Genomic DNA, 23,170 nt, shown 5'->3' with positions numbered 1-23,170 from the left:
TTAGTATACCCTCTGTTGTCCAATTATAGTTATAATTAGTATACCCTCTGTTGTCCAATTATAGTTATAATTAGTGTACCCTCTGAAGTCCAATTATAGTTATAACTAGTATACCCTCTGTTGTCCCATTATAGTTATAATTAGTGTACCCTCTGTTGTCCCATTATAGTTATAATTAGTGTACCCTCTGTTGTCCAATTATAGTTATAATTGGTGTACCCTCTGTTGTCCAATTATAGTTATAATTAGTATACCCTCTGTTGTCCCATTATAGTTATAATTAGTATACCCTCTGTTGTCCCATTATAGTTATAATTAGTGTACCCTCTGTTGTCCCATTATAGTTATAATTAGTATACCCTCTGTTGTCCAATTATAGTTATAATTAGTGTACCCTCTGTTGTCCAATTATAGTTATAATTAGTGTACCCTCTGTTGTCCAATTATAGTTATAATTAGTGTACCCTCTGTTGTCCCATTATAGTTATAATTAGTGTACCCTCTGTTGTCCCATTATAGTTATAATTAGTGTACCCTCTGTTGTCCCATTATAGTTATAATTAGTGTACCCTCTGTTGTCCCATTATAGTTATAATTAGTATACCCTCTGTTGTCCCATTATAGTTATAATTAGTGTACCCTCTGTTGTCCCATTATAGTTATAATTAGTGTACCCTCTGTTGTCCCATTATAGTTATAATTAGTATACCCTCTGTTGTCCCATTATAGTTATAATTAGTGTACCCTCTGTTGTCCCATTATAGTTATAATTAGTATACCCTCTGTTGTCCCATTATAGTTATAATTAGTGTACCCTCTGTTGTCCCATTATAGTTATAATTAGTGTACCCTCTGTTGTCCCATTATAGTTATAATTAGTATACCCTCTGTTGTCCCATTATAGTTATAATTGGTGTACCCTCTGTTGTCCCATTATAGTTATAATTAGTATACCCTCTGTTGTCCCGTTATAGTTATAATTAGTATACCCTCTGTTGTCCCATTATAGTTATAATTAGTGTACCCTCTGTTGTCCCATTATAGTTATAATTAGTGTACCCTCTGTTGTCCCATTATAGTTATAATTAGTGTACCCTCTGTTGTCCAATTATAGTTATAATTAGTATACCCTCTGTTGTCCCATTATAGTTATAATTAGTATACCCTCTGTTGTCCCATTATAGTTATAATTAGTGTACCCTCTGTTGTCCAATTATAGTTATAATTAGAATACCCTCTGTTGTCCCATTATAGTTATAATTAGTGTACCCTCTGTTGTCCAATTATAGTTATAATTAGTATACCTTCTGTTGTCCAGTTATAGTTATAATTGATGTACCTTCTGTTGTCCCGTTATAGTTATAATTAGCATACCCTCTGTTGTCCCGTTATAGTTATAATTAGTGTACCCTCTGTTGTCCAATTATAGTTATAATTAGTATACCTTCTGTTGTCCAGTTATAGTTATAATTGATGTACCCTCTGTTGTCCCATTATAGTTATAATTAGTATACCCTCTGTTGTCCCATTATAGTTATAATTAGTGTACCCTCTGTTGTCCCATTATAGTTATAATTAGTATACCTTCTGTTGTCCAGTTATAGTTATAATTGATGTACCCTCTGTTGTCCCATTATAGTTATAATTAGTATACCCTCTGTTGTCCCATTATAGTTATAATTAGTGTACCCTCTGTTGTCCCATTATAGTTATAATTAGTGTACCCTCTGTTGTCCCATTATAGTTATAATTGGTGTACCCTCTGTTGTCCCATTATAGTTATAATTAGTGTACCCTCTGTTGTCCCATTATAGTTATAATTAGTGTACCCTCTGTTGTCCCATTATAGTTATAATTAGTGTACCCTCTGTTGTCCCATTATAGTTATAATTAGTATACCCTCTGTTGTCCAATTATAGTTATAATTGGTGTACCCTCTGTTGTCCCATTATAGTTATAATTGGTGTACCCTCTGTTGTCCAATTATAGTTATAATTAGTATACCCTCTGTTGTCCCATTATAGTTATAATTAGTGTACCCTATGTTGTCCCATTATAGTTATAATTAGTATACCCTCTGTTGTCCCATTATAGTTATAATTAGTATACCCTCTGTTGTCCAATTATAGTTATAATTGGTGTGCCCTCTGTTGTCCCATTATAGTTATAATTGGTGTGCCCTCTGTTGTCCCGTTATAGTTATAATTAGTGTACCCTATGTTGTCCCATTATAGTTATAATTAGTATACCCACTGTTGTCCAATTATAGTTATAATTAGTATACCCTCTGTTGTCCAATTATAGTTATAATTAGTATACCCTCTGTTGTCCCATTATAGTTATAATTAGTGTACCCTCTGTTGTCCCATTATAGTTATAATTAGTGTACCCTCTGTTGTCCCATTATAGTTATAATTAGTGTACCCTCTGTTGTCCCATTATAGTTATAATTAGTGTACCCTCTGTTGTCCCATTATAGTTATAATTAGTATACCCTCTGTTGTCCAATTATAGTTATAATTAGTGTACCCTCTGTTGTCCAATTATAGTTATAATTAGTATACCCTCTGTTGTCCCATTATAGTTATAATTAGTGTACCCTCTGTTGTCCCATTATAGTTATAATTAGTGTACCCTCTGTTGTCCCATTATAGTTATAATTAGTGTACCCTCTGTTGTCCCATTATAGTTATAATTAGTGTACCCTCTGTTGTCCCATTATAGTTATAATTAGTGTACCCTCTGTTGTCCCATTATAGTTATAATTAGTGTACCCTCTGTTGTCCAATTATAGTTATAATTAGTGTACCCTCTGTTGTCCAATTATAGTTATAATTAGTATACCCTCTGTTGTCCCATTATAGTTATAATTAGTGTACCTTCTGTTGTCCCATTATAGTTATAATTGGTGTACCCTCTGTTGTCCCATTATAGTTATAATTAGTGTACCCTCTGTTGTCCCATTATAGTTATAATTAGTGTACCCTCTGTTGTCCCGTTATAGTTATAATTAGTATACCCTCTGTTGTCCCGTTATAGGTATAATTGGTATACCCTCTGAGGTACCGTTATAGTTATAATTAGTGTACCCTCTGTTGTCCCATTATAGTTATAATTAGTATACCCTCTGTTGTCCCATTATAGTTATAATTAGTGTACCCTCTGTTGTCCCATTATAGTTATAATTAGTATACCCTCTGTTGTCCCGTTATAGTTATAATTGGTGTACCCTGTGTTGTCCAATTATAGTTATAATTAGTGTACCCTCTGTTGTCCAATTATAGTTATAATTAGTGTACCCTCTGTTGTCCAATTATAGTTATAATTAGTGTACCCTCTGTTGTCCCATTATAGTTATAATTAGTGTACCCTCTGTTGTCCCATTATAGTTATAATTAGTGTACCCTCTGTTGTCCCATTATAGTTATAATTAGTGTACCCTCTGTTGTCCCATTATAGTTATAATTAGTATACCCTCTGTTGTCCCATTATAGTTATAATTAGTGTACCCTCTGTTGTCCCATTATAGTTATAATTAGTGTACCCTCTGTTGTCCCATTATAGTTATAATTAGTATACCCTCTGTTGTCCCATTATAGTTATAATTAGTGTACCCTCTGTTGTCCCATTATAGTTATAATTAGTATACCCTCTGTTGTCCCATTATAGTTATAATTAGTGTACCCTCTGTTGTCCCATTATAGTTATAATTAGTGTACCCTCTGTTGTCCCATTATAGTTATAATTAGTATACCCTCTGTTGTCCCATTATAGTTATAATTGGTGTACCCTCTGTTGTCCCATTATAGTTATAATTAGTATACCCTCTGTTGTCCCGTTATAGTTATAATTAGTATACCCTCTGTTGTCCCATTATAGTTATAATTAGTGTACCCTCTGTTGTCCCATTATAGTTATAATTAGTGTACCCTCTGTTGTCCCATTATAGTTATAATTAGTGTACCCTCTGTTGTCCAATTATAGTTATAATTAGTATACCCTCTGTTGTCCCATTATAGTTATAATTAGTATACCCTCTGTTGTCCCATTATAGTTATAATTAGTGTACCCTCTGTTGTCCAATTATAGTTATAATTAGAATACCCTCTGTTGTCCCATTATAGTTATAATTAGTGTACCCTCTGTTGTCCAATTATAGTTATAATTAGTATACCTTCTGTTGTCCAGTTATAGTTATAATTGATGTACCTTCTGTTGTCCCGTTATAGTTATAATTAGCATACCCTCTGTTGTCCCGTTATAGTTATAATTAGTGTACCCTCTGTTGTCCAATTATAGTTATAATTAGTATACCTTCTGTTGTCCAGTTATAGTTATAATTGATGTACCCTCTGTTGTCCCATTATAGTTATAATTAGTATACCCTCTGTTGTCCCATTATAGTTATAATTAGTGTACCCTCTGTTGTCCCATTATAGTTATAATTAGTATACCTTCTGTTGTCCAGTTATAGTTATAATTGATGTACCCTCTGTTGTCCCATTATAGTTATAATTAGTATACCCTCTGTTGTCCCATTATAGTTATAATTAGTGTACCCTCTGTTGTCCCATTATAGTTATAATTAGTGTACCCTCTGTTGTCCCATTATAGTTATAATTGGTGTACCCTCTGTTGTCCCATTATAGTTATAATTAGTGTACCCTCTGTTGTCCCATTATAGTTATAATTAGTGTACCCTCTGTTGTCCCATTATAGTTATAATTAGTGTACCCTCTGTTGTCCCATTATAGTTATAATTAGTATACCCTCTGTTGTCCAATTATAGTTATAATTGGTGTACCCTCTGTTGTCCCATTATAGTTATAATTGGTGTACCCTCTGTTGTCCAATTATAGTTATAATTAGTATACCCTCTGTTGTCCCATTATAGTTATAATTAGTGTACCCTATGTTGTCCCATTATAGTTATAATTAGTATACCCTCTGTTGTCCCATTATAGTTATAATTAGTATACCCTCTGTTGTCCAATTATAGTTATAATTGGTGTGCCCTCTGTTGTCCCATTATAGTTATAATTGGTGTGCCCTCTGTTGTCCCGTTATAGTTATAATTAGTGTACCCTATGTTGTCCCATTATAGTTATAATTAGTATACCCACTGTTGTCCAATTATAGTTATAATTAGTATACCCTCTGTTGTCCAATTATAGTTATAATTAGTATACCCTCTGTTGTCCCATTATAGTTATAATTAGTGTACCCTCTGTTGTCCCATTATAGTTATAATTAGTGTACCCTCTGTTGTCCCATTATAGTTATAATTAGTGTACCCTCTGTTGTCCCATTATAGTTATAATTAGTGTACCCTCTGTTGTCCCATTATAGTTATAATTAGTATACCCTCTGTTGTCCAATTATAGTTATAATTAGTGTACCCTCTGTTGTCCAATTATAGTTATAATTAGTATACCCTCTGTTGTCCCATTATAGTTATAATTAGTGTACCCTCTGTTGTCCCATTATAGTTATAATTAGTGTACCCTCTGTTGTCCCATTATAGTTATAATTAGTGTACCCTCTGTTGTCCCATTATAGTTATAATTAGTGTACCCTCTGTTGTCCCATTATAGTTATAATTTGTGTACCCTCTGTTGTCCCATTATAGTTATAATTAGTGTACCCTCTGTTGTCCAATTATAGTTATAATTAGTGTACCCTCTGTTGTCTAATTATAGTTATAATTAGTATACCCTCTGTTGTCCCATTATAGTTATAATTAGTGTACCCTCTGTTGTCCCATTATAGTTATAATTGGTGTACCCTCTGTTGTCCCATTATAGTTATAATTAGTGTACCCTCTGTTGTCCCATTATAGTTATAATTAGTGTACCCTCTGTTGTCCCGTTATAGTTATAATTAGTATACCCTCTGTTGTCCCGTTATAGGTATAATTGGTATACCCTCTGAGGTACCGTTATAGTTATAATTAGTGTACCCTCTGTTGTCCCATTATAGTTATAATTAGTATACCCTCTGTTGTCCCATTATAGTTATAATTAGTGTACCCTCTGTTGTCCCATTATAGTTATAATTAGTATACCCTCTGTTGTCCCGTTATAGTTATAATTGGTGTACCCTCTGTTGTCCCATTATAGTTATAATTAGTATACTCTCTGTTGTCCCGTTATAGTTATAATTGGTATACCCTCTGAGGTACCGTGGTGTGAACAAAGTAACCGATGCTTTCAAATTGCCTCTTCCTCAGATCTTGTCTGCTATTATAACAATGATTGGTACATATAAAATGATATATACACCCTAATTCATTGACATTGCCACTCAAAAACACTTCTGTACATATATGCTGTGCATGAAACGTACAGTAAAATACACACACGGACACACACACAGACACACACGTGTGTGCGTGTATATATATATATATATATATATATATATATATATATATATATATATATATATATATATATATATATATATATATATATATATATATTAAGAACTATGATTGTAACTTACATATTAACTGGTGTAAAACTCCAGTATTCAAAAATGTATTCTTTGACGAAAAATAGAAGCACAGTAACAACTAGTAACCGAAATACTAGTAACGCAAAACGTGTCAATAGTCCTACCGAAAAAAAATACAAACTGTCTTCTTTATTTATACTGTAATGAATAAGTCAAATTCTGACACTGTGGCTCTAAAAGAATTTAGCTGATTTGGAGAATACCATCCCCATCCCACCTAGCCCCACCACCATCCCATCAAACCACCACCTGTTTCAAACGACTTCCACTAGCTAAGACGTCCATATGTATAACATTCTGAACTAAATCTATTTATTTGCATATTGACAGGGGTAGGATAGAGACGAGAGTCATCTCCTAAAAGCCCATAGGTCACATACCAGTTTTCTCTGATTCACCATATGGGGTCGCAATCGAAGGGAAGTCCTTTGCTAGTGAGTGTTAGTTCCTATCCAATGTCAAAATACAATGAGAGTGTCCATGACAAAAAAAAATCATTGCTAGATTGAAGCGTATTTTGATGAATTACTATACTGGAGTGAACGTGTATGCACCGTATCAGTACTAATGGTAGCAATGCCCTACAATAGCTTGGTGATATTTGATTTACGTTTAAGATATTGGTGAAACATGAACACAGTATTACTATGCATTCTACTCGTACTTAATGACCATGTACACTCTAGTACCGTACAACCATTTTTCATTAGGTTTTCTTAAAAATAGGCTTGAACTTAGCAATGATTTTTGTCATTGATACTCTCCATGTCTTTTGACATTGGATGGATCACGTTTACGATATCAAATCTAAAGATGAATGCTGGTTTTTGGAAGAAAAGTAACACAAGATTTCCTGTCGCTGGATGCCGCCATTTTGGAAAATTGTGCGCGCCATCACATGGTGATTCAGAGAAACTGGTGTGTGACTAATACCGATTGTTAAATGATTATTAAATGATTATTCCGGTCTTAGTATCTGATTTAATTGTTTCAAAATTTGACACCATTCATCATCCCACCTCCCGATTGAGCACTCTACCTGATACGCCAAACATTGCTTAAATATAGTCAGACATGTGTACGTTTAATAGCAACTGTTGCTAGATGCAAAAATTGTTTTTTTTTATCTATGTGAATATTTTACCTCTTGCTTCATGATCTATAGCTAAAAGGTTTGTAGTTTCTAACACATTCATCTTGAGGATCATATAGTCAATTGCTATAGTCATCACAAGTTTCACAAGAAATAGGAAAAAAAATGACATACCTTTCATATTGTAATGGGTAAAATCCCGATGTCTTGCATACGTAGTATGGACCTGGCCAGTGCCAATCATTTTCAAATTTTCACGACTCGAGGTTGACAGAAGTAAGGTATCACAGAATTTCAAAAGCCCTGCATTCAAAATTGATCATCGGCTGCACCATTTTAGAATACATGTGTTGTCCCACGTACGTATGACCGATGATGTTGATTACTCATCACTATGGGTAAGTTACATGATAAAAACCCACATAATCTGACTAACTTGGAATAAAATCACTCCGTGAGTTTTTAAAAATGACCAAATTTTGCTATTCAAATACGTACCGTATATCGTCGCAGTAACTGTCCATTCAAGTTTTAGCGTAAACTCAGTGCAACTCACGCAGCGATCAGAAAGTTACAGTTGTCCTGTAATCATATGGAATCTTAACTATGATGTCAACTACTAGTACCCTAGCCTGACTCAGTCAAACTAAACATGGGTTCCATTCGAAAGCAACAACGGAGACATCGGGCGACTTGAAAGAGGGCGTTCGTCTGTCAGCGATGTATATACGTAACTGATGTGTTATATGTATCCTACACTACAAGCTGTGCCAACAATTACTTCCTCAGAGATATCGGATATTTGCTACTTGTAAATGATTATTTTCGCGCTTCTCTCTCTCTGTCGTTAGTTTACGATTAACGATTGGTTGTCTGTAATATTTTGTTCAAACTAATACCTTAGCAATATCGGATATATAAATGATTAATATGACTGAAACCAATTGTGTGCATAAATACTGTAGCGTATTTATCTGTGTCTCTAATGACAGTACAGATGAACAGGGTATACAAACTGAAAATTAAGGCCATTGAAATTTTGTTAATAAGTAATATATTTAGGAACTCAAGAGAATATTGATGTATAGACTACTCATCAACTGGCACCAGATGGTGTTTGGCTTTTGAATGTTTAAGTTTTTAATACCTAACATCATCATCATCATACCACAGTTTTCATTTGAAGTGGTGTCGAGAGGAAAATCAATCATATTCATTTATTGTGTTTGATATTATCAGAATAATGCCACATATGACGTAAGAGGGGTTTAATCTGTTTATGTTTGTTGTTAGAAATTTCTGTCAGGGAGTCAAGGGTTTTTTACACTGTTGATCTATGTTACAGATAACCCCTCCCCCCCACACACACACACGTTCAAAGCATACTCAGTTTGCCATGTCACAAACTTTCATGACGCAAGCCCAAATGTACACACTTTGTTAACTAGTCTCCAATTTTGTACGTAATATGAAGGGATAGAATGTAGAGAACTAGAAATGTAGGGTTAAGACTAGAATTATTGAAGTCTTCACTGGATCCAAAAATTACAATTGTTACAAGTAGTGGTGAAGTCTGATGACTGATGTTGTGGGACTGTACTAACCCGTTTACATTATCATGGTTATGGTCACTTTATTGTACTTATGGCCATCGGCCCAAAATACAAAAGAAAATTAATACATAGTCTTATAAAACGTCACAATCTCAAAAAATATCATTTACATCTTTTCTCAAAAATAATGTATGGTAAAGAAAAACAGCGAGTTTTTGGATTGTATCACTGTCTTCAGAACGTATGATTTCTATGAACTTTGTATAGAATGGAAGAGAGTAAAAGTAACGTGGAATGTACTTACTTCGATATTGATTTAAGAAAATACACTTTAGAAGGAAAATGAAATTCGTCCTCGACCTCATGAGGGTCACAGAGAGTACATATCCTATCATCACGGTCTACATTATTTCTCCTCCCCAAATCAATTTGAAGGCAGTGTGCTGAATACCTAAAGCGTTCAACCATCATGTGCAATGTTGTCCAAACTTGATCTCAGACAAGTACTTTCCTCGACGTAATGACACTTTAAAGTTTTATGTAATGAACAAGTTTATCATAAGCGGGATAGAACACTGTGCTATTTCGAAAATAAAAATGTTATGAATCTACTTACAAAAATAATTACAAAGAAAATCAATATTTCAACATGTTGTGCTTTCCAAACATCCTCCAGATTACAAATTGCTAGTAAATTTTTAATTTCTCTTACCGAGCTGACTGAAATGAATGTGTATATTTGTCTGAACATAACCTGATTACTTTGTTCTTTGTATAAAATCATCAACAGCTGACTGAAATAAATGTGTATATTTGTCTGAACAGAACCTGATTACTTTGTTCTTTGTATAAAATCATCAACAGCTGACTGAAATGAATGTGTATATTTGTCTGAACATAACCTGATTACTTTGTTCTTTGTATAAAATCATCAACAGCTGACTGAAATAAATGTGTATATTTGTCTGAACAGAACCTGATTACTTTGTTCTTTGTATAAAATCATCAACAGCTGACTGAAATGAATGTGTATATTTGTCTGAACAGAACCTGATAACTTTGTTCTTTGTATAAAGACTACTAACATAATTATACAAATTTATGTTATCACATGACTTACATTGAAACTTGACGATTTTTCAAATATATGTAATATTCATGTTTTGTTTGATGTATAGGTTGACATAGAATATATACGATAGCAATGTATTTATTACATTTATGCCGAGAAGTTGTGTTGCATCAAACAGTTCACGTGTCTCACCGACTTTAAGCAATCCGTTGTCATCAAAACTTTAAACCTCATAATGTAATCATAACTGTTATCCTTGTATTCCTTTGATTGTATGTTGTAACCTTAACACAGACTATAACACTGGTAGTTGAGAGTTTACTTTACTAAGATAGACACAAACTATAACTCTGGTAATTGAGAGTTTACTTTACTAAGATAGACACAGACTATAACACTGGTAATTGAGAGTTTACTTTACTAAGATAGACACAGACTATAACTCTGGTAAATGAGAGTTTACTTTACTAAGATAGACACAAACTATAACTCTGGTAATTGAGAGTTTACTTTACTAAGATTGACACAGACTATAACACTGGTAAATGAGAGTTCACTTTACTAAGATAGACACAAACTGTAACTCTGGTAATTGAGAGTTCACTTTACTAAGATAGACACAAAGTAAAACTACAGTCACAACATGTTGATACATCAGTTATAAGCTATTGAATGTACTTTGGTTTAATTATAATCTCAGATGGCCTACCTGAAGACTTGAAGGACTGTCTCTACTATACTATTTCTGCAATCCTACTTGATCTTTTGAATTTTTTTTACTGTTCACTAGTCCATCTCGCCTACAAAAGTCTTTAGATCTGCTGGTATTAAGCCATGCCCCACCACACATAATAAGCATAGCTAGTATGCAGTAAAATATAACATAGCTTAGAATAGAGTCTGTTAACAGTATAACCTCTTATTAAAACACTTAATTATTTTGGGTGACTCTCAAGATTTGAAACCTAGTTTCATATACTCGCTGAGTACTGTTTTGGGACCTCCAGTGTTGACACAACCTTGATCAACAGCATGATTGGAGTCGAGCAAGAGAGGAACGTCTGTCATCCACTTGTGTAATCTACCACGTCAAACAACAATAGTTTTAGTTCATGTCTATTTTAGTAAACTGACACCTCGGTTACCTGAGTCGTATGAACTACATGCAAGCCTGTTAGAATAACGTGTTTAGTATACACTAGATGATGTCAAATTTTTTCTCATCCAATCACAAGCCTTGTCACTTGGTAGTATCGTAGGGTCACCCATCAAAGCGTCATCAATATATTCCCCAACAAATATAAATTTGCCGTCGTTCAGAATATACAATCGGTTAGGCATGGCGGCATAATTGCAGATGAAGTCATTATCCATGTTATCTAGTACAATTGGTATGCTATCTCTGCTATTGGTATCCAAAGTAAATGTGGTGAACTTTTTATCAGCTTCGATGAGTAGTCTGTGGATTAACGAGAAGGAACAAAAAAAAAGACATTAAAATTATATCCAGAAACTATCCTTATCATATTGTCATTATACTTCTTCATTTAGCTGAATAAACTACACGTTACAAAAGGAACACCTGGCCTCAGATTTCTGTTTGCTATGAAGACAGGTGTACTGTCAGTCAGTGTCACATTTTGCTTCTTATCTTCAAAATATTTTAAGAATTTGAAAAAAAGTATGTGTCTGATCAACAGAATGTCTCTTCCTTTGAAGTTTAGACAACATTTAGTTGTACTCACTCATGTAAACGTTGTTGATCATGCATGAGATGTCACACTGACCTCGTTTCCTTCGACGTCCGTATGAAAATACGTCAAGGTTTAGATTCACATCGAACACTTTCGCTAGTGGTAACATGACTAGTCTTATTTTGCCGTGTAATCGTCAAATATTTTCCAGATAATTATAAATTATGTTCTTATTTTACACTTTGGGCTTTTTAGTTTTGTCTGATAACCAGCCACCTTGAAAACTATGTACTCACTTTATTTCATTTTCTCTTGATTGGGTTCATTACACAGTGACACGAAGCAGTTTCATTGTCTTTCAAAAAACTACCCGTCCCGTGCTTACTGAAGACTTACTGTACATGTGGCATGGTGTATCGTCTACGACTATTTTTGTCTTGTAAAATAATATTTGAACATGCTGAAGAGAACTATGGCTAGGCATGTCTTATATTTGTTTTTTTTTTTTTTTTTTTTTTTGACGTATTGATTGTACTGTGTTGTGTCCATATCAACCTGTGTTTGCCATGATGCAGTAATTTTCCAGGTAGACACAACAATGGCAACAATGAATTGCAACATCAGTACAGCGTTGCATCTTTTTATGTTGATTTCGACAATGATACATGTTATGTATCAAAATAAAAGCAATCAACTCTCGGTATGCTTGAAAGCAAGACAGACAATCGGACTACGCATTATTGTTCCAAAAAGACAAAAAAAAATATTATCATGAAGCTGACTTGCCTTCTTTATATCAGTTCAAACACAATTTTCGATTTCACTTTGATCATGGGCCACAACCGGGGAACTCCTAAATTGGTCAGGGAACCCAGTTCCATTTACATGCCTACTGGCCTTCAAAAATTTTGTTGCATCGGTATTTAGGTCATTATTGTGATGGCCAAGTATAGTGTGTATATTTTTTAGAGTGTTGTGTTTTTGGTTCATTTTTTTGTACACGATTGAAATAGAAACAGGTGAAATAAAATGCACATAAAATCGTAAGTGCTAATTCGGATTGGGGTAGGAAACGTGGTCAAGGCACGGTACTAACCACAGTATAACGTACTCCTACTAACGCACATGTTGACGTCGACCTGTATTACATGTAAACAGACGTGTAGTTCTCAACTTGTCATGCTATACTGTAATGTACGATGAAGCAAACTGAATCTTTACAACAACAACAACAACAACAACGACGACGACGACGACGTTACAAAGAGATACAGAACAACAGGTTTTAGGTCAAATACATGTATCGGCCATGGATATACATGTATATTATGCAATTCCCTAGAAAGTATACGTAAATAACCGTTCCCCAGGTCATCTCAGTTTCACTCTTGCTCGCGATTTAGACATCTTTAAAGTTCTGTGGATTCAGTGTACTTAGGCAACCACTTATCAAAGGTAGCCAGTGCTTATTTTTCATAGAAATACTCCTCAAATTGATGTCATAAAAATCTCAGACCTGTCACCAGCACAAAGTGTTTTATGTCTATTTTTTTCAAAAATCCACATAATATGGTTATTTTGGTTACTATGGCAACCGAGGTTCATTAAATGACCACATTTTGGAACTCAGCATGACAAACTACCCTTTGAAGTGTGGTCAACACTGAAGTGAAAACCTCCCCCTCCCACCATAAATTAAAGTCTAAAAAAAAGTACAAAGAATCGACCTAGAGTGTTTCCAAAAGCTAGAATGGAGTAAATAACAGTATTCTTGCTGTCCATTAAACGTTCACAAAATGTAAATAACAACATTATTATTAACGTACGTTGAAAGAAACCAACATTATTATTAACTTACGTTGCAATGAAGTAAAATTGGGGATATTCCTAATTACAAAATTATGACTGATACTAACATCACGTTTAAGATCAAAAATCAAACGCAACGCATTATGATAGGCCACTTTCAAGGTAGATATCTGTTTAGTGCTATAATTAGACCACACGTTAATACAATACATACTATACAGGAAACTTTTACAAATGGTACATTTCACATTTTGAGCGCAATGGCGGAAGTTACGTACGACCAAATTGGCTCGAGCATATACACAACGAAGTTGCCTTTGTGGCTAATATCGACCACTGATTAACATATATGATGTATAATGTTGGTATTTTAACAATTTTCACAATATATCGGTGTTTGTCTGATCGAAAAATTATATCTCAGTTGATACAATTGGTGTAGTTTTAGTTAACAGACACAATATCTTTCTCGAAGTAATGGACCATTTTAGCGAACCATCCTAGTTGCAGCTAGTGCTGCTTTGAGAGAAAAGACTGAATCTAAAAAGAAAAAGGATTACATCATAATAATACTTATGATGATACGATTTTACAGTAAGATAGATGTTTATGGAGATAGATTATGATTGTATTACTACTTAACAATGTATTGAGAAAATGTTGTCGGTCCATCAGTGAAAGATGGAATATCCCTCCCTAGAGCTAAATCTACACAGTCACACTACTGGAAATGTTGTCGGTCCATCAGTGAAAGATGGACTATCCCTCCCTAGAGCTAAATCTACACAGTCACACTCAGAGGAGGCTGGAAGGGGTCTCACGTGACACCCATGTGACCGTTTCGCGATAGAGCATACGATCTGACGCTAATGACCTCGGTGAGTACCCGATGCTTTTATTACCGTTTTATTACCATTTGCGTCATTAGTCTTTCGTTCAAACTATCACTATTTTTTAAAATGACCATTACAAGTGTCATGCAACATGGAAATCGTGTTTTCAGTATGTTTAGTGTATCTAAAACGAACACAAACTTTGGTACTCGACAAGTCAATGTTATCGATATCTACATTTCCGGGGTTTTCACCTCGGTCGTTTTAACACAAAATTATGTTTCTATGTATGCTTTTGTCACTTTTCTATTAATTACCGTCATGAATTTCATTACTGGGACAAGCCATTAAAGAAGCAAGTCCACTTGTTATCAAAGAGTACCAATATTTACACATGTGATGATGGGCTCTTACATAACACAAGTAAACAGTGTAGTTCACAGCGTAAGATCATTTCTAAGGAGTGGGTCAATTGAGGCAAACCTTATCTCCGTCTTATATCAGTTGTTATCAATTTATTAGGCTATTATAAGTAACACTACAAACAGCTTTAGAGATGCAAACAACTTTTATGACACCCGTTTTCGTCAGGCAAGCCCGCGGGTTTGTTGCACTTGGACCGTTAATGGCTTGTGAATGTCATGTTCATGGTTCTGCAGGGATCTTCCCAATACCCCAATTTATAATGTGCGTAAATTGTCACTACTTTTTGTTGAATTTCGATGTTTTCAAGATGGCGACCCATTGTGCGTGCATATAATAACACGCAAAGTGGCTTGCTTGGCCATTGACGGCTGTCCTACACTTGCTGGCCGGACGTGTTTATTGACACTCTCGTGTCGTGCATTAATCGTTACACGTAACACTAATCCAATTGTCAGCATTTCCTCTTGTATCCTTAAAATTTTGTCCTTTTCACTCTTATCAAGACATTTTTCTGTTTATTTTCAGATTCGTCGCTATCGCTAGTCGATTTGCTGTGCCAAATCTGGACTTTCTTCTGTTCTTCATGTTACATTTTGTCTCGTATTAAACCATCTCTGTGTTGACTTCTATAAATGTGTCTTGATTGTGAGAAAAAGACCTGAATGTAATTTAACGCAAACCCATTTCCTACCCCCTGATGATAGCTAAAGAAATAATTTAGCTTACATCTTACAAACTAATTGTTAAAAAAATTGATGTACAACATGACATTCACAAGCCATTAACGGTCCAAGTGCAACAAACCCGCGGGCTTGCCTGACGAAAACGGGTGTCATAAAAGTTGTTTGCATCTCTAAAGCTGTTTGTAGTGTTACTTATAATAGCCTAATAAATTGATAACAACTGATATAAGACGGAGATAAGGTTTGCCTCAATTGACCCACTCCTTAGAAATGATCTTACGCTGTGAACTACACTGTTTACTTGTGTTATGTAAGAGCCCATCATCACATGTGTAAATATTGGTACTCTTTGATAACAAGTGGACTTGCTTCTTTAATGGCTTGTCCCAGTAATGACAACGTCATGTATTACAAATTTGTATGATAAACAACTGAGACCTCCAAGGCCTATTTTATGTCAGAGATTTAATATGTTCAGAAAGCACTCGTATTACGGATCCACATAGTGAATATTTTCCTCTTCACATGGCTTTCATGCCAATCACTCAAAATATCAAATCTCGCCATTCCAGCTCAAAATTACATATATTACATCTACCTTGCTAGTTATATAATATTTCGCAATGCTTATATGATCAAAAATACTCATCATACATTACCACAATTTGCGTAGCCTGAGCACATTTTGCTACATGTATGTTGCCAGACGAGCAAAACCATGTCGGATTAAAATATGCGAAACCGAGAGACTCGCACAATGTGTGGCAGTATATAACTTTATAATACAAAGGCCGAAGTTGTATTTATTTATTTATTTATTTATTTATTTAATTTTTTTTTGAGCAAATGTTTGTATTTTGGAAGGTAGACATCTAACGTTTTAGTCAGCTAGACTGAATAAAGTTGAGGAGCTGTACTTGGGACACTGCACTCAAAAATACGACCCGCTTACCCGAGTTACCTTCATCCTGGTGTCACTATTACACCCGATTGCAGGGTGATATCGTATTTGCAAGTTACATATTACTTGAAAATATCTCAAACATGTGCGAAATCATATACCCTTTCGTGTAGGGTCAATGATGAAATTGGGTGTGCATGGTGATTTAAATTACAGTAGTAGTTGAGCAAGTTGTGAGAAACTCGCCTGTTTGCATTGTCACGTCACATCACTTGTCAATGGAGGTCACCTTCGATTCCGGGGCGGATCACCCACTTTCTACCGCAAATCTTGAGTAGACCTTGTCTATTTCTAACTATAGCCATTTAAAAGTACACAAGAATCCATCTCCTTTGCAAAATTTTGTAAATTTTGGGCGAAACTACAAACGGGCGAAAAACCGGACCGAAATTTACGACCTCGGCGGGGTCAAGTATTCTCCACGAAAAATCACAGTATTCCTATCAATAATTCCAAAATCGATTCTACTAGCACGGAGGGAGAAATATCAGTCGAAATGTTCGCTTTTATAGTATCCAATATGATGAATTATTGTGAAAGTTACGGCGAGTTGATGCCCCAAACTACGAGTATGGCTGGTGACCACTGAGCCAGCCACCATTGTAAACGTACGTTCACAAACGTACACAATGGAGGCTCACTGCGTAATGAGCTTTCGCAGTTATTTTTACCCATCATGCTCTGCACCCCTTCCAGCCTCCTCTGGTCACACTACTGGAAATGTTGTCGGTCCATCAGTGAAAGATGGACTATCCCTCCCTAGAGCTAAATCTACACAGTCACACTACTGGAAATGTTGTCGGTCCATCAGTGAAAGATGGACTATCCCTCCCTAGAGCTAAATCTACACAGTCACACTACTGGAAATGTTGTCGGTCCATCAGTGAAAGATGGAATATCCCTCCCTAGAGCTAAATCTACACAGTCACACTACTGGAAATGTTGTCGGTCCATCAGTGAAAGATGGACTATCCATCCCTAGAGCTAAATCTACACAGTCACACTACTGGAAATGTTGTCGGTCCATCAGTGAAAGATGGACTATCCCTCCCTAGAGCTAAATCCACACAGTCACACTACTGGAAATGTTGTCGGTCCATCAGTGAAAGATGGACTATCCCTCCCTAGAGCTAAATCTACACAGTCACACTACTGGAAATGTTGTCGGTCCATCAGTGAAAGATGGACTATCCCTCCCTAGAGCTAAATCTACACAGTCACACTACTGGAAATGTTGTCGGTCCATCAGTGAAAGATGGACTATCCCTCCCTAGAGCTAAATCTACACAGTCACACTACTGGAAATGTTGTCGGTCCATCAGTGAAAGATGGACTATCCATCCCTAGAGCTAAATCTACACCAGTCACACAACTGGAAATGTTGTCGGTCCATCAGTGAAAGATGGACTATCCCTCCCTAGAGCTAAATCTACACAGTCACACTACTGGAAATGTTGTCGGTCCATCAGTGAAAGATGGACTATCCATCCCTAGAGCTAAATCTACACAGTCACACTACTGGAAATGTTGTCGGTCCATCAGTGAAAGATGGACTATCCATCCCTAGAGCTAAATCTACACAGTCACACTACTGGAAATGTTGTCGGTCCATCAGTGAAAGATGGACTATCCCTCCCTAGAGCTAAATCTACACCAGTCACACAACTGGAAATGTTGTCGGTCCATCAGTGAAAGATGGACTATCCCTCCCTAGAGCTAAATCTACACAGTCACACTACTGGAAATGTTGTCGGTCCATCAGTGAAAGATGGACTATCCATCCCTAGAGCTAAATCTACACAGTCACACTACTGGAAATGTTGTCGGTCCATCAGTGAAAGATGGACTATCCCTCCCTAGAGCTAAATCTACACAGTCACACTACTGGAAATGTTGTCGGTCCATCAGTGAAAGATGGACTATCCCTCCCTAGAGCTAAATCTACACAGTCACACTACTGGAAATGTTGTCGGTCCATCAGTGAAAGATGGACTATCCATCCCTAGAGTTAAATCTACACAGTCACACTACTGGAAATGTTGTCGGTCCATCAGTGAAAGATGGACTATCCCTCCCTAGAGTTAAATCTACACAGTCACACTACTGGAAATGTTTAAAGAGTATTTCGATTTTCTTTTAACTACTCCATCGCATTTTTCCCTCGTAATATTCCGTTGTATTATCGTGACAAACAATCTAGAACTATTGTATTTCACATGTCATTGCGTTTATTGTTTCTATTATGTGTATTACGTTGTGTTTCTTACCTAGCGGCCTCTGATCTCTCTTCAATTGTCTTGGCGTCGTCAAAGAAACTATAATGTGACCCCATTCTCCATCCATTTGCTGGGTGTGCTTCTTTTGTGTAGACGAACAAGAAATCCACTCTATCTTTGAAATCGTCAAAAAGACGTCGTAGTTTGCCACTATGAACTGTGGCCTGAAAGAGTAAACAGACACAGGCAATGGCGAATAATGTTAAATGATAAAGTTGGATTTTGTTAAATGATAAAGTTAGATTTTTTGTTTTTGTTTCTTTAGTTCTTTGTGTTTTGTTATCACTTGTTACCTTCCGAAAGGGAAGTTATATTTTAATGATGGTGTTTGTTTGTTTGTTTGTTTGTTTGTTTGTTTGTTTGTTTGTTTGTTTGTTTGTTTGTTTGTCTGCCTCTCTCTCTCTCTCTCTCTCTCTCTCTCTCTTCGTTTTCTCAAAAACGGCTAGCTAAATTCAAAGAACTTTTGTGCACATATTCTTGATGATACATATGGAGATTGAGTGTGAAGGATGTAGAATTGTACATTCCTGCAACCCACCACAAAAGAAGAAGAGAAAGAATTCCACATTCTATTTCTCTCATGTTTTGATATGCATTGATATTTGACCTATTATACCTAGCAACTATAATTTTAACTATGATGTGTAGATATGTGCTTGTTAAAAGAATATCCAAAGTGTGTAAGACATGAAAGGTAGGCGGGGGGGGGGGGGACAAAACAAAACTCACCCTCATCATTTGTCAGGAAAAAGAGGAAGCTGCTATCAGAAGTGGGCGATTCTTTCTCTGAAATGAGCTCAGTGGAATAGTTTCCTTGGTATCCATAGTAACCAGCTTGACATCGAAAGCAGTATCACCAACATTTGTTGTTGCCTCAGTAGACGATGGAGTTCCCATAAATTCCAAATATGACAACACCTGGAGTAAATGGACAATAATATCAACAATAATGTTAATTTGTATAAAGTGCTTTCCCATACTGTGGTCAAAATGCATTACAGTTATTACAAAGACTCGGACATATTATGGCACACTACCCTTGTATACTTCCTTGACTCCTGAGCAACATGCAACCCATTGCAACCCTTATTAGTGCATATAATTTAAACTATTCACAATGCAACCTCTAGTCTACCAGACCCCCTTTTTAAATTGGTAGCTAGGTTGAATAGGGTTAGATATGTCAGCAAACCGTTCCATCTGTCAACAAATGACAGACGACGTGTGCTATAATTTATATGCATAATGGGACGCAGTGGTAAGCAATATTGGATACTTAATGCTACATAGACAAAATGTATGTATGTATGTATGTATGTATGTATGTATGTATGTATGTATGTATGTATGTGTGTGTGTGCGTGCGCGCGCATGCATGCATGCATGTATGTATGTATGTATGTATGTATGTATGTATGTATGTATATGTATGTATGTATGTATGCATGCATGTATGTATGTATGTATGTATGTATGTATGTATGTATGTATTTGTGTGTGTGTATGTATGTATGTATGTATGTATGTATGTACGTACGTACGTACGTGCGTATGCATGCATGCATGTGTGTGTGTGTGTGTGTCTATGTGTAGGTATGAATGTAATATACGTATTCGTGTGTGTGTATGTATGTATGTATGTATGTATGTATGTATGTATGTATGTATGTATGTATGTATGTTGTTGTTGTTGTTGTTGTTGTTGTTGACTCACCTCCTCATCACCATCATATACTTTTCTAACACTTCCTTCAAAGTAATCACAGTGCTTATCATCTCCAATACCATTTTCCCTTAAAACTTGTTTCTCAATGTCCTTAAGTTTGGTTTTCAATCTCAGCATGATAAGTTCGGGTTCTGGTTTGGATGGGTCAATCTCCCTATCCATCCATTTCAGTGTTTCTTCACCAGTGAGAACTTCCACAAAATGTTTGATCAGTTTAATAACAAAGTCTCTGTCGTACATGTAGGATGGCTCCATAATTCTGTTACAAGACAATGAACTTGATATAACTCAAAACACACCTAAACTGTAAACATTGAAACATCTATAAGTAGTAGTGATACATTTTGTATTAGGATTTTTCTTGTTTGTTATGTCAGTATATGTATATACATACTACCCGTTTCATTTTAGTATTCACTGGCTCTACCACGCAGAAATGAGAAACTGTGCCTTCTACACCTTAAGATACCAATATTGCAATTTCTTGTTACATTTATAACCCATTCAAAACTACGAAGACTAGATACAGACAAGATGGCAATATTGATATTGATAATACGTTATTAGCTATATTACCTTCAAACCAAATTTAAACTGAATGCTTCCGTATGGACAAAACCGTAGACTTTTAGGCCTACAAAATTTTTAAGCTAAATCAACAAACATTATAAGACATATGCGCTCTCTCATGGTTAACGTATGTACCAAACTATATTGAATTTGAAGTACATACGGTCGGCACAAAACTCAGGTCAGGCCAGGTCAAGTATCGACTGAATAGTTTTTTTATTCACTTTCAGATCCAAAGATGTGAATCCGTCATTACATTTGGCGTAGATTTTCAATTAGCTGTCAGGTATTTTTTTGCATCATTTATCTTTGTTTTGCCAAGCAATTAATGTCTTCTGATCTAGGAATTACATTTTACACATAGATTTCACACTGGTTCTTGTACCTACTGGCTGCAGTCAAGAGTAAAAACGTTTTGCCAACTGCAGACACTTTTAGAATGTTGCACGTTAAAAATCAAAGAAGATGGCAGACACTCATATCGGAAAGTAGTTGCATTTCGCGCATTTTCAGTGTTTATTGGTAACACAGGATGATTTGCACAACTAAAATATACCATTGCAATATGTTTAGGACAAAAATGTAGCTTGGCTAAATGAAGTGACAAATGCTTGTTCAAGAACAACCGTCTTGGGATATTAGTCCAAGTGTGTCATCCCTGAAGAGAAATAACGATCTTACTAGCAAGTGACTTTGTTTCATGACTGGAAATCTGTCACCCTGGGAGTTTGCAAAAAATTGATAAAAACATCGTGTAAATTAATGCCCTCCATGCGTCCTATTTTTTTGTTGAAATGTCATGTTTACATAAACACCTTCAAGCTGAAAATGTCAAAGGTTATTCCGTGGGCGATATAACATGACAATTGTATAGTGATAGTTGTTAGATATTAACAATTTAAACATTGTGTGTAATAATAAGAATATTTAAATGTTAGCCTTATATTCAATCTGTTTTATATGAATGTTGAAAATTAAACTTTAATATATAATGATACATATACGTAGTCTTGGTTACCCAGACTCTTGCCATTGAGAGTTCCACCACCATGCCAGCAGGGTAAAATGGTGCACCCCGCTGGTGATGGAGCCCTCAATGGCAAGAGTCTGGGTAACCGAGACAAACATATACGTTGCATCAAATGTCAATGAAAGTTGACACAAAAAATCAGGTCAGGTGATGGGTACATTCTATGCTTTGTAATTGTGGATTTCCATCACTGGGCGTGCATCTACCATTTATACTTACTTCTTTTCTATGCAATGTAACAAATAGGCTTTGATTTCTACTTGTCTACTACACACTCTATGACATCTAAATGTGCATAGTCCATGTAAGCAACAATTCAAATTGGTAATTAATGGCTGTCAAGGGAGATATCATTTGAGTGAGTGGTTCAGAGTATTTATCATAGACGTTTTTAACAGCGTGTACACATATTTGAGTACTTACATTGTTGAATTAGCATTTATATAAAAGAGAAGGTGAAATTTGCCATGATAACCAATATATATTGCAAATAAAAACAGATGACGGATTTTTGGATCCGAATGTGAATCCAGAAAGAATGTTTAGTCCGATAACTGACCTTGACTGGCCTGGTCTGTACCTGTGTTTTATACCGACCGAACTACATATATGAAAATGAATAATTAATGTTCATTGAATGTTTACTTTCTCATTAGAATACGGAAGATTTGTAACAAGTTTCATTAGAATCGATGAAGTAGTTTTTGAGATATTGAGACAGACAGAACAATAACATATTACCCCCCACCCCCAAGGTAAAAGGACAATGCTTCCACGGCGTTTAACAAATATTTTATGAAATATATATGTGTTATCACATTTATTGAGGACTTACCTGTTGTGATACAGTCGTAGTGGTAATGGGTTTTGTCACAGTAAGGAGGAAAGACCGGTGATACGATCAAGTAAACAACAGACTACAGTACAG

General features: G+C 35.5%; 1 protein-coding gene across 2 annotated transcripts; it reads right to left on the bottom strand.

Moving 5' to 3' along the window:
• Positions 1 to 10,715: 10,715 nt before the first annotated feature.
• Positions 10,716 to 23,170, bottom strand: LOC144448589 (type I iodothyronine deiodinase-like). 2 transcript variants are annotated; one of them, XM_078138867.1, is made up of 4 exons: positions 23,078 to 23,170; positions 20,631 to 20,901; positions 19,646 to 19,834; positions 18,971 to 19,080 (listed from the first exon to the last, which is right to left on the bottom strand). In XM_078138867.1, the coding sequence occupies exons 2-3, from the start codon at positions 20,895 to 20,897 to the stop codon at positions 19,658 to 19,660; spliced, it is 444 nt and encodes a 147-aa protein (XP_077994993.1). In that variant the 5' UTR covers positions 20,898 to 20,901; positions 23,078 to 23,170; the 3' UTR covers positions 18,971 to 19,080; positions 19,646 to 19,657. The 2 variants fall into 2 exon arrangements, with proteins under 2 accessions (XP_077994992.1, XP_077994993.1); XM_078138866.1 differs by lacking the exons at positions 20,631 to 20,901; positions 23,078 to 23,170 and adding an exon at positions 10,716 to 11,693 and having other exon boundaries at positions 18,908 to 19,080; positions 19,646 to 19,777.

Source organism: Glandiceps talaboti, chromosome 17, assembly GCF_964340395.1.
Source record: "Glandiceps talaboti chromosome 17, keGlaTala1.1, whole genome shotgun sequence".
Taxonomy (NCBI): domain Eukaryota; kingdom Metazoa; phylum Hemichordata; class Enteropneusta; family Spengelidae; genus Glandiceps; species Glandiceps talaboti.
The sequence above is the reverse complement of the archived record's forward strand: the minus strand, read 5'-3'. Positions and strand labels throughout refer to the sequence as shown.

What these genes read in the sequence shown, in the direction of transcription:
- LOC144448589 (XM_078138866.1), bottom strand. An exon ending in GAGAGATCAGAGGCCGCTAG is followed by an intron (nt 11,694 to 18,907) that starts GTAAGAAACACA and finishes GTTAATCCACAG; the next exon opens with ACTACTCATCGAAGCTGATA.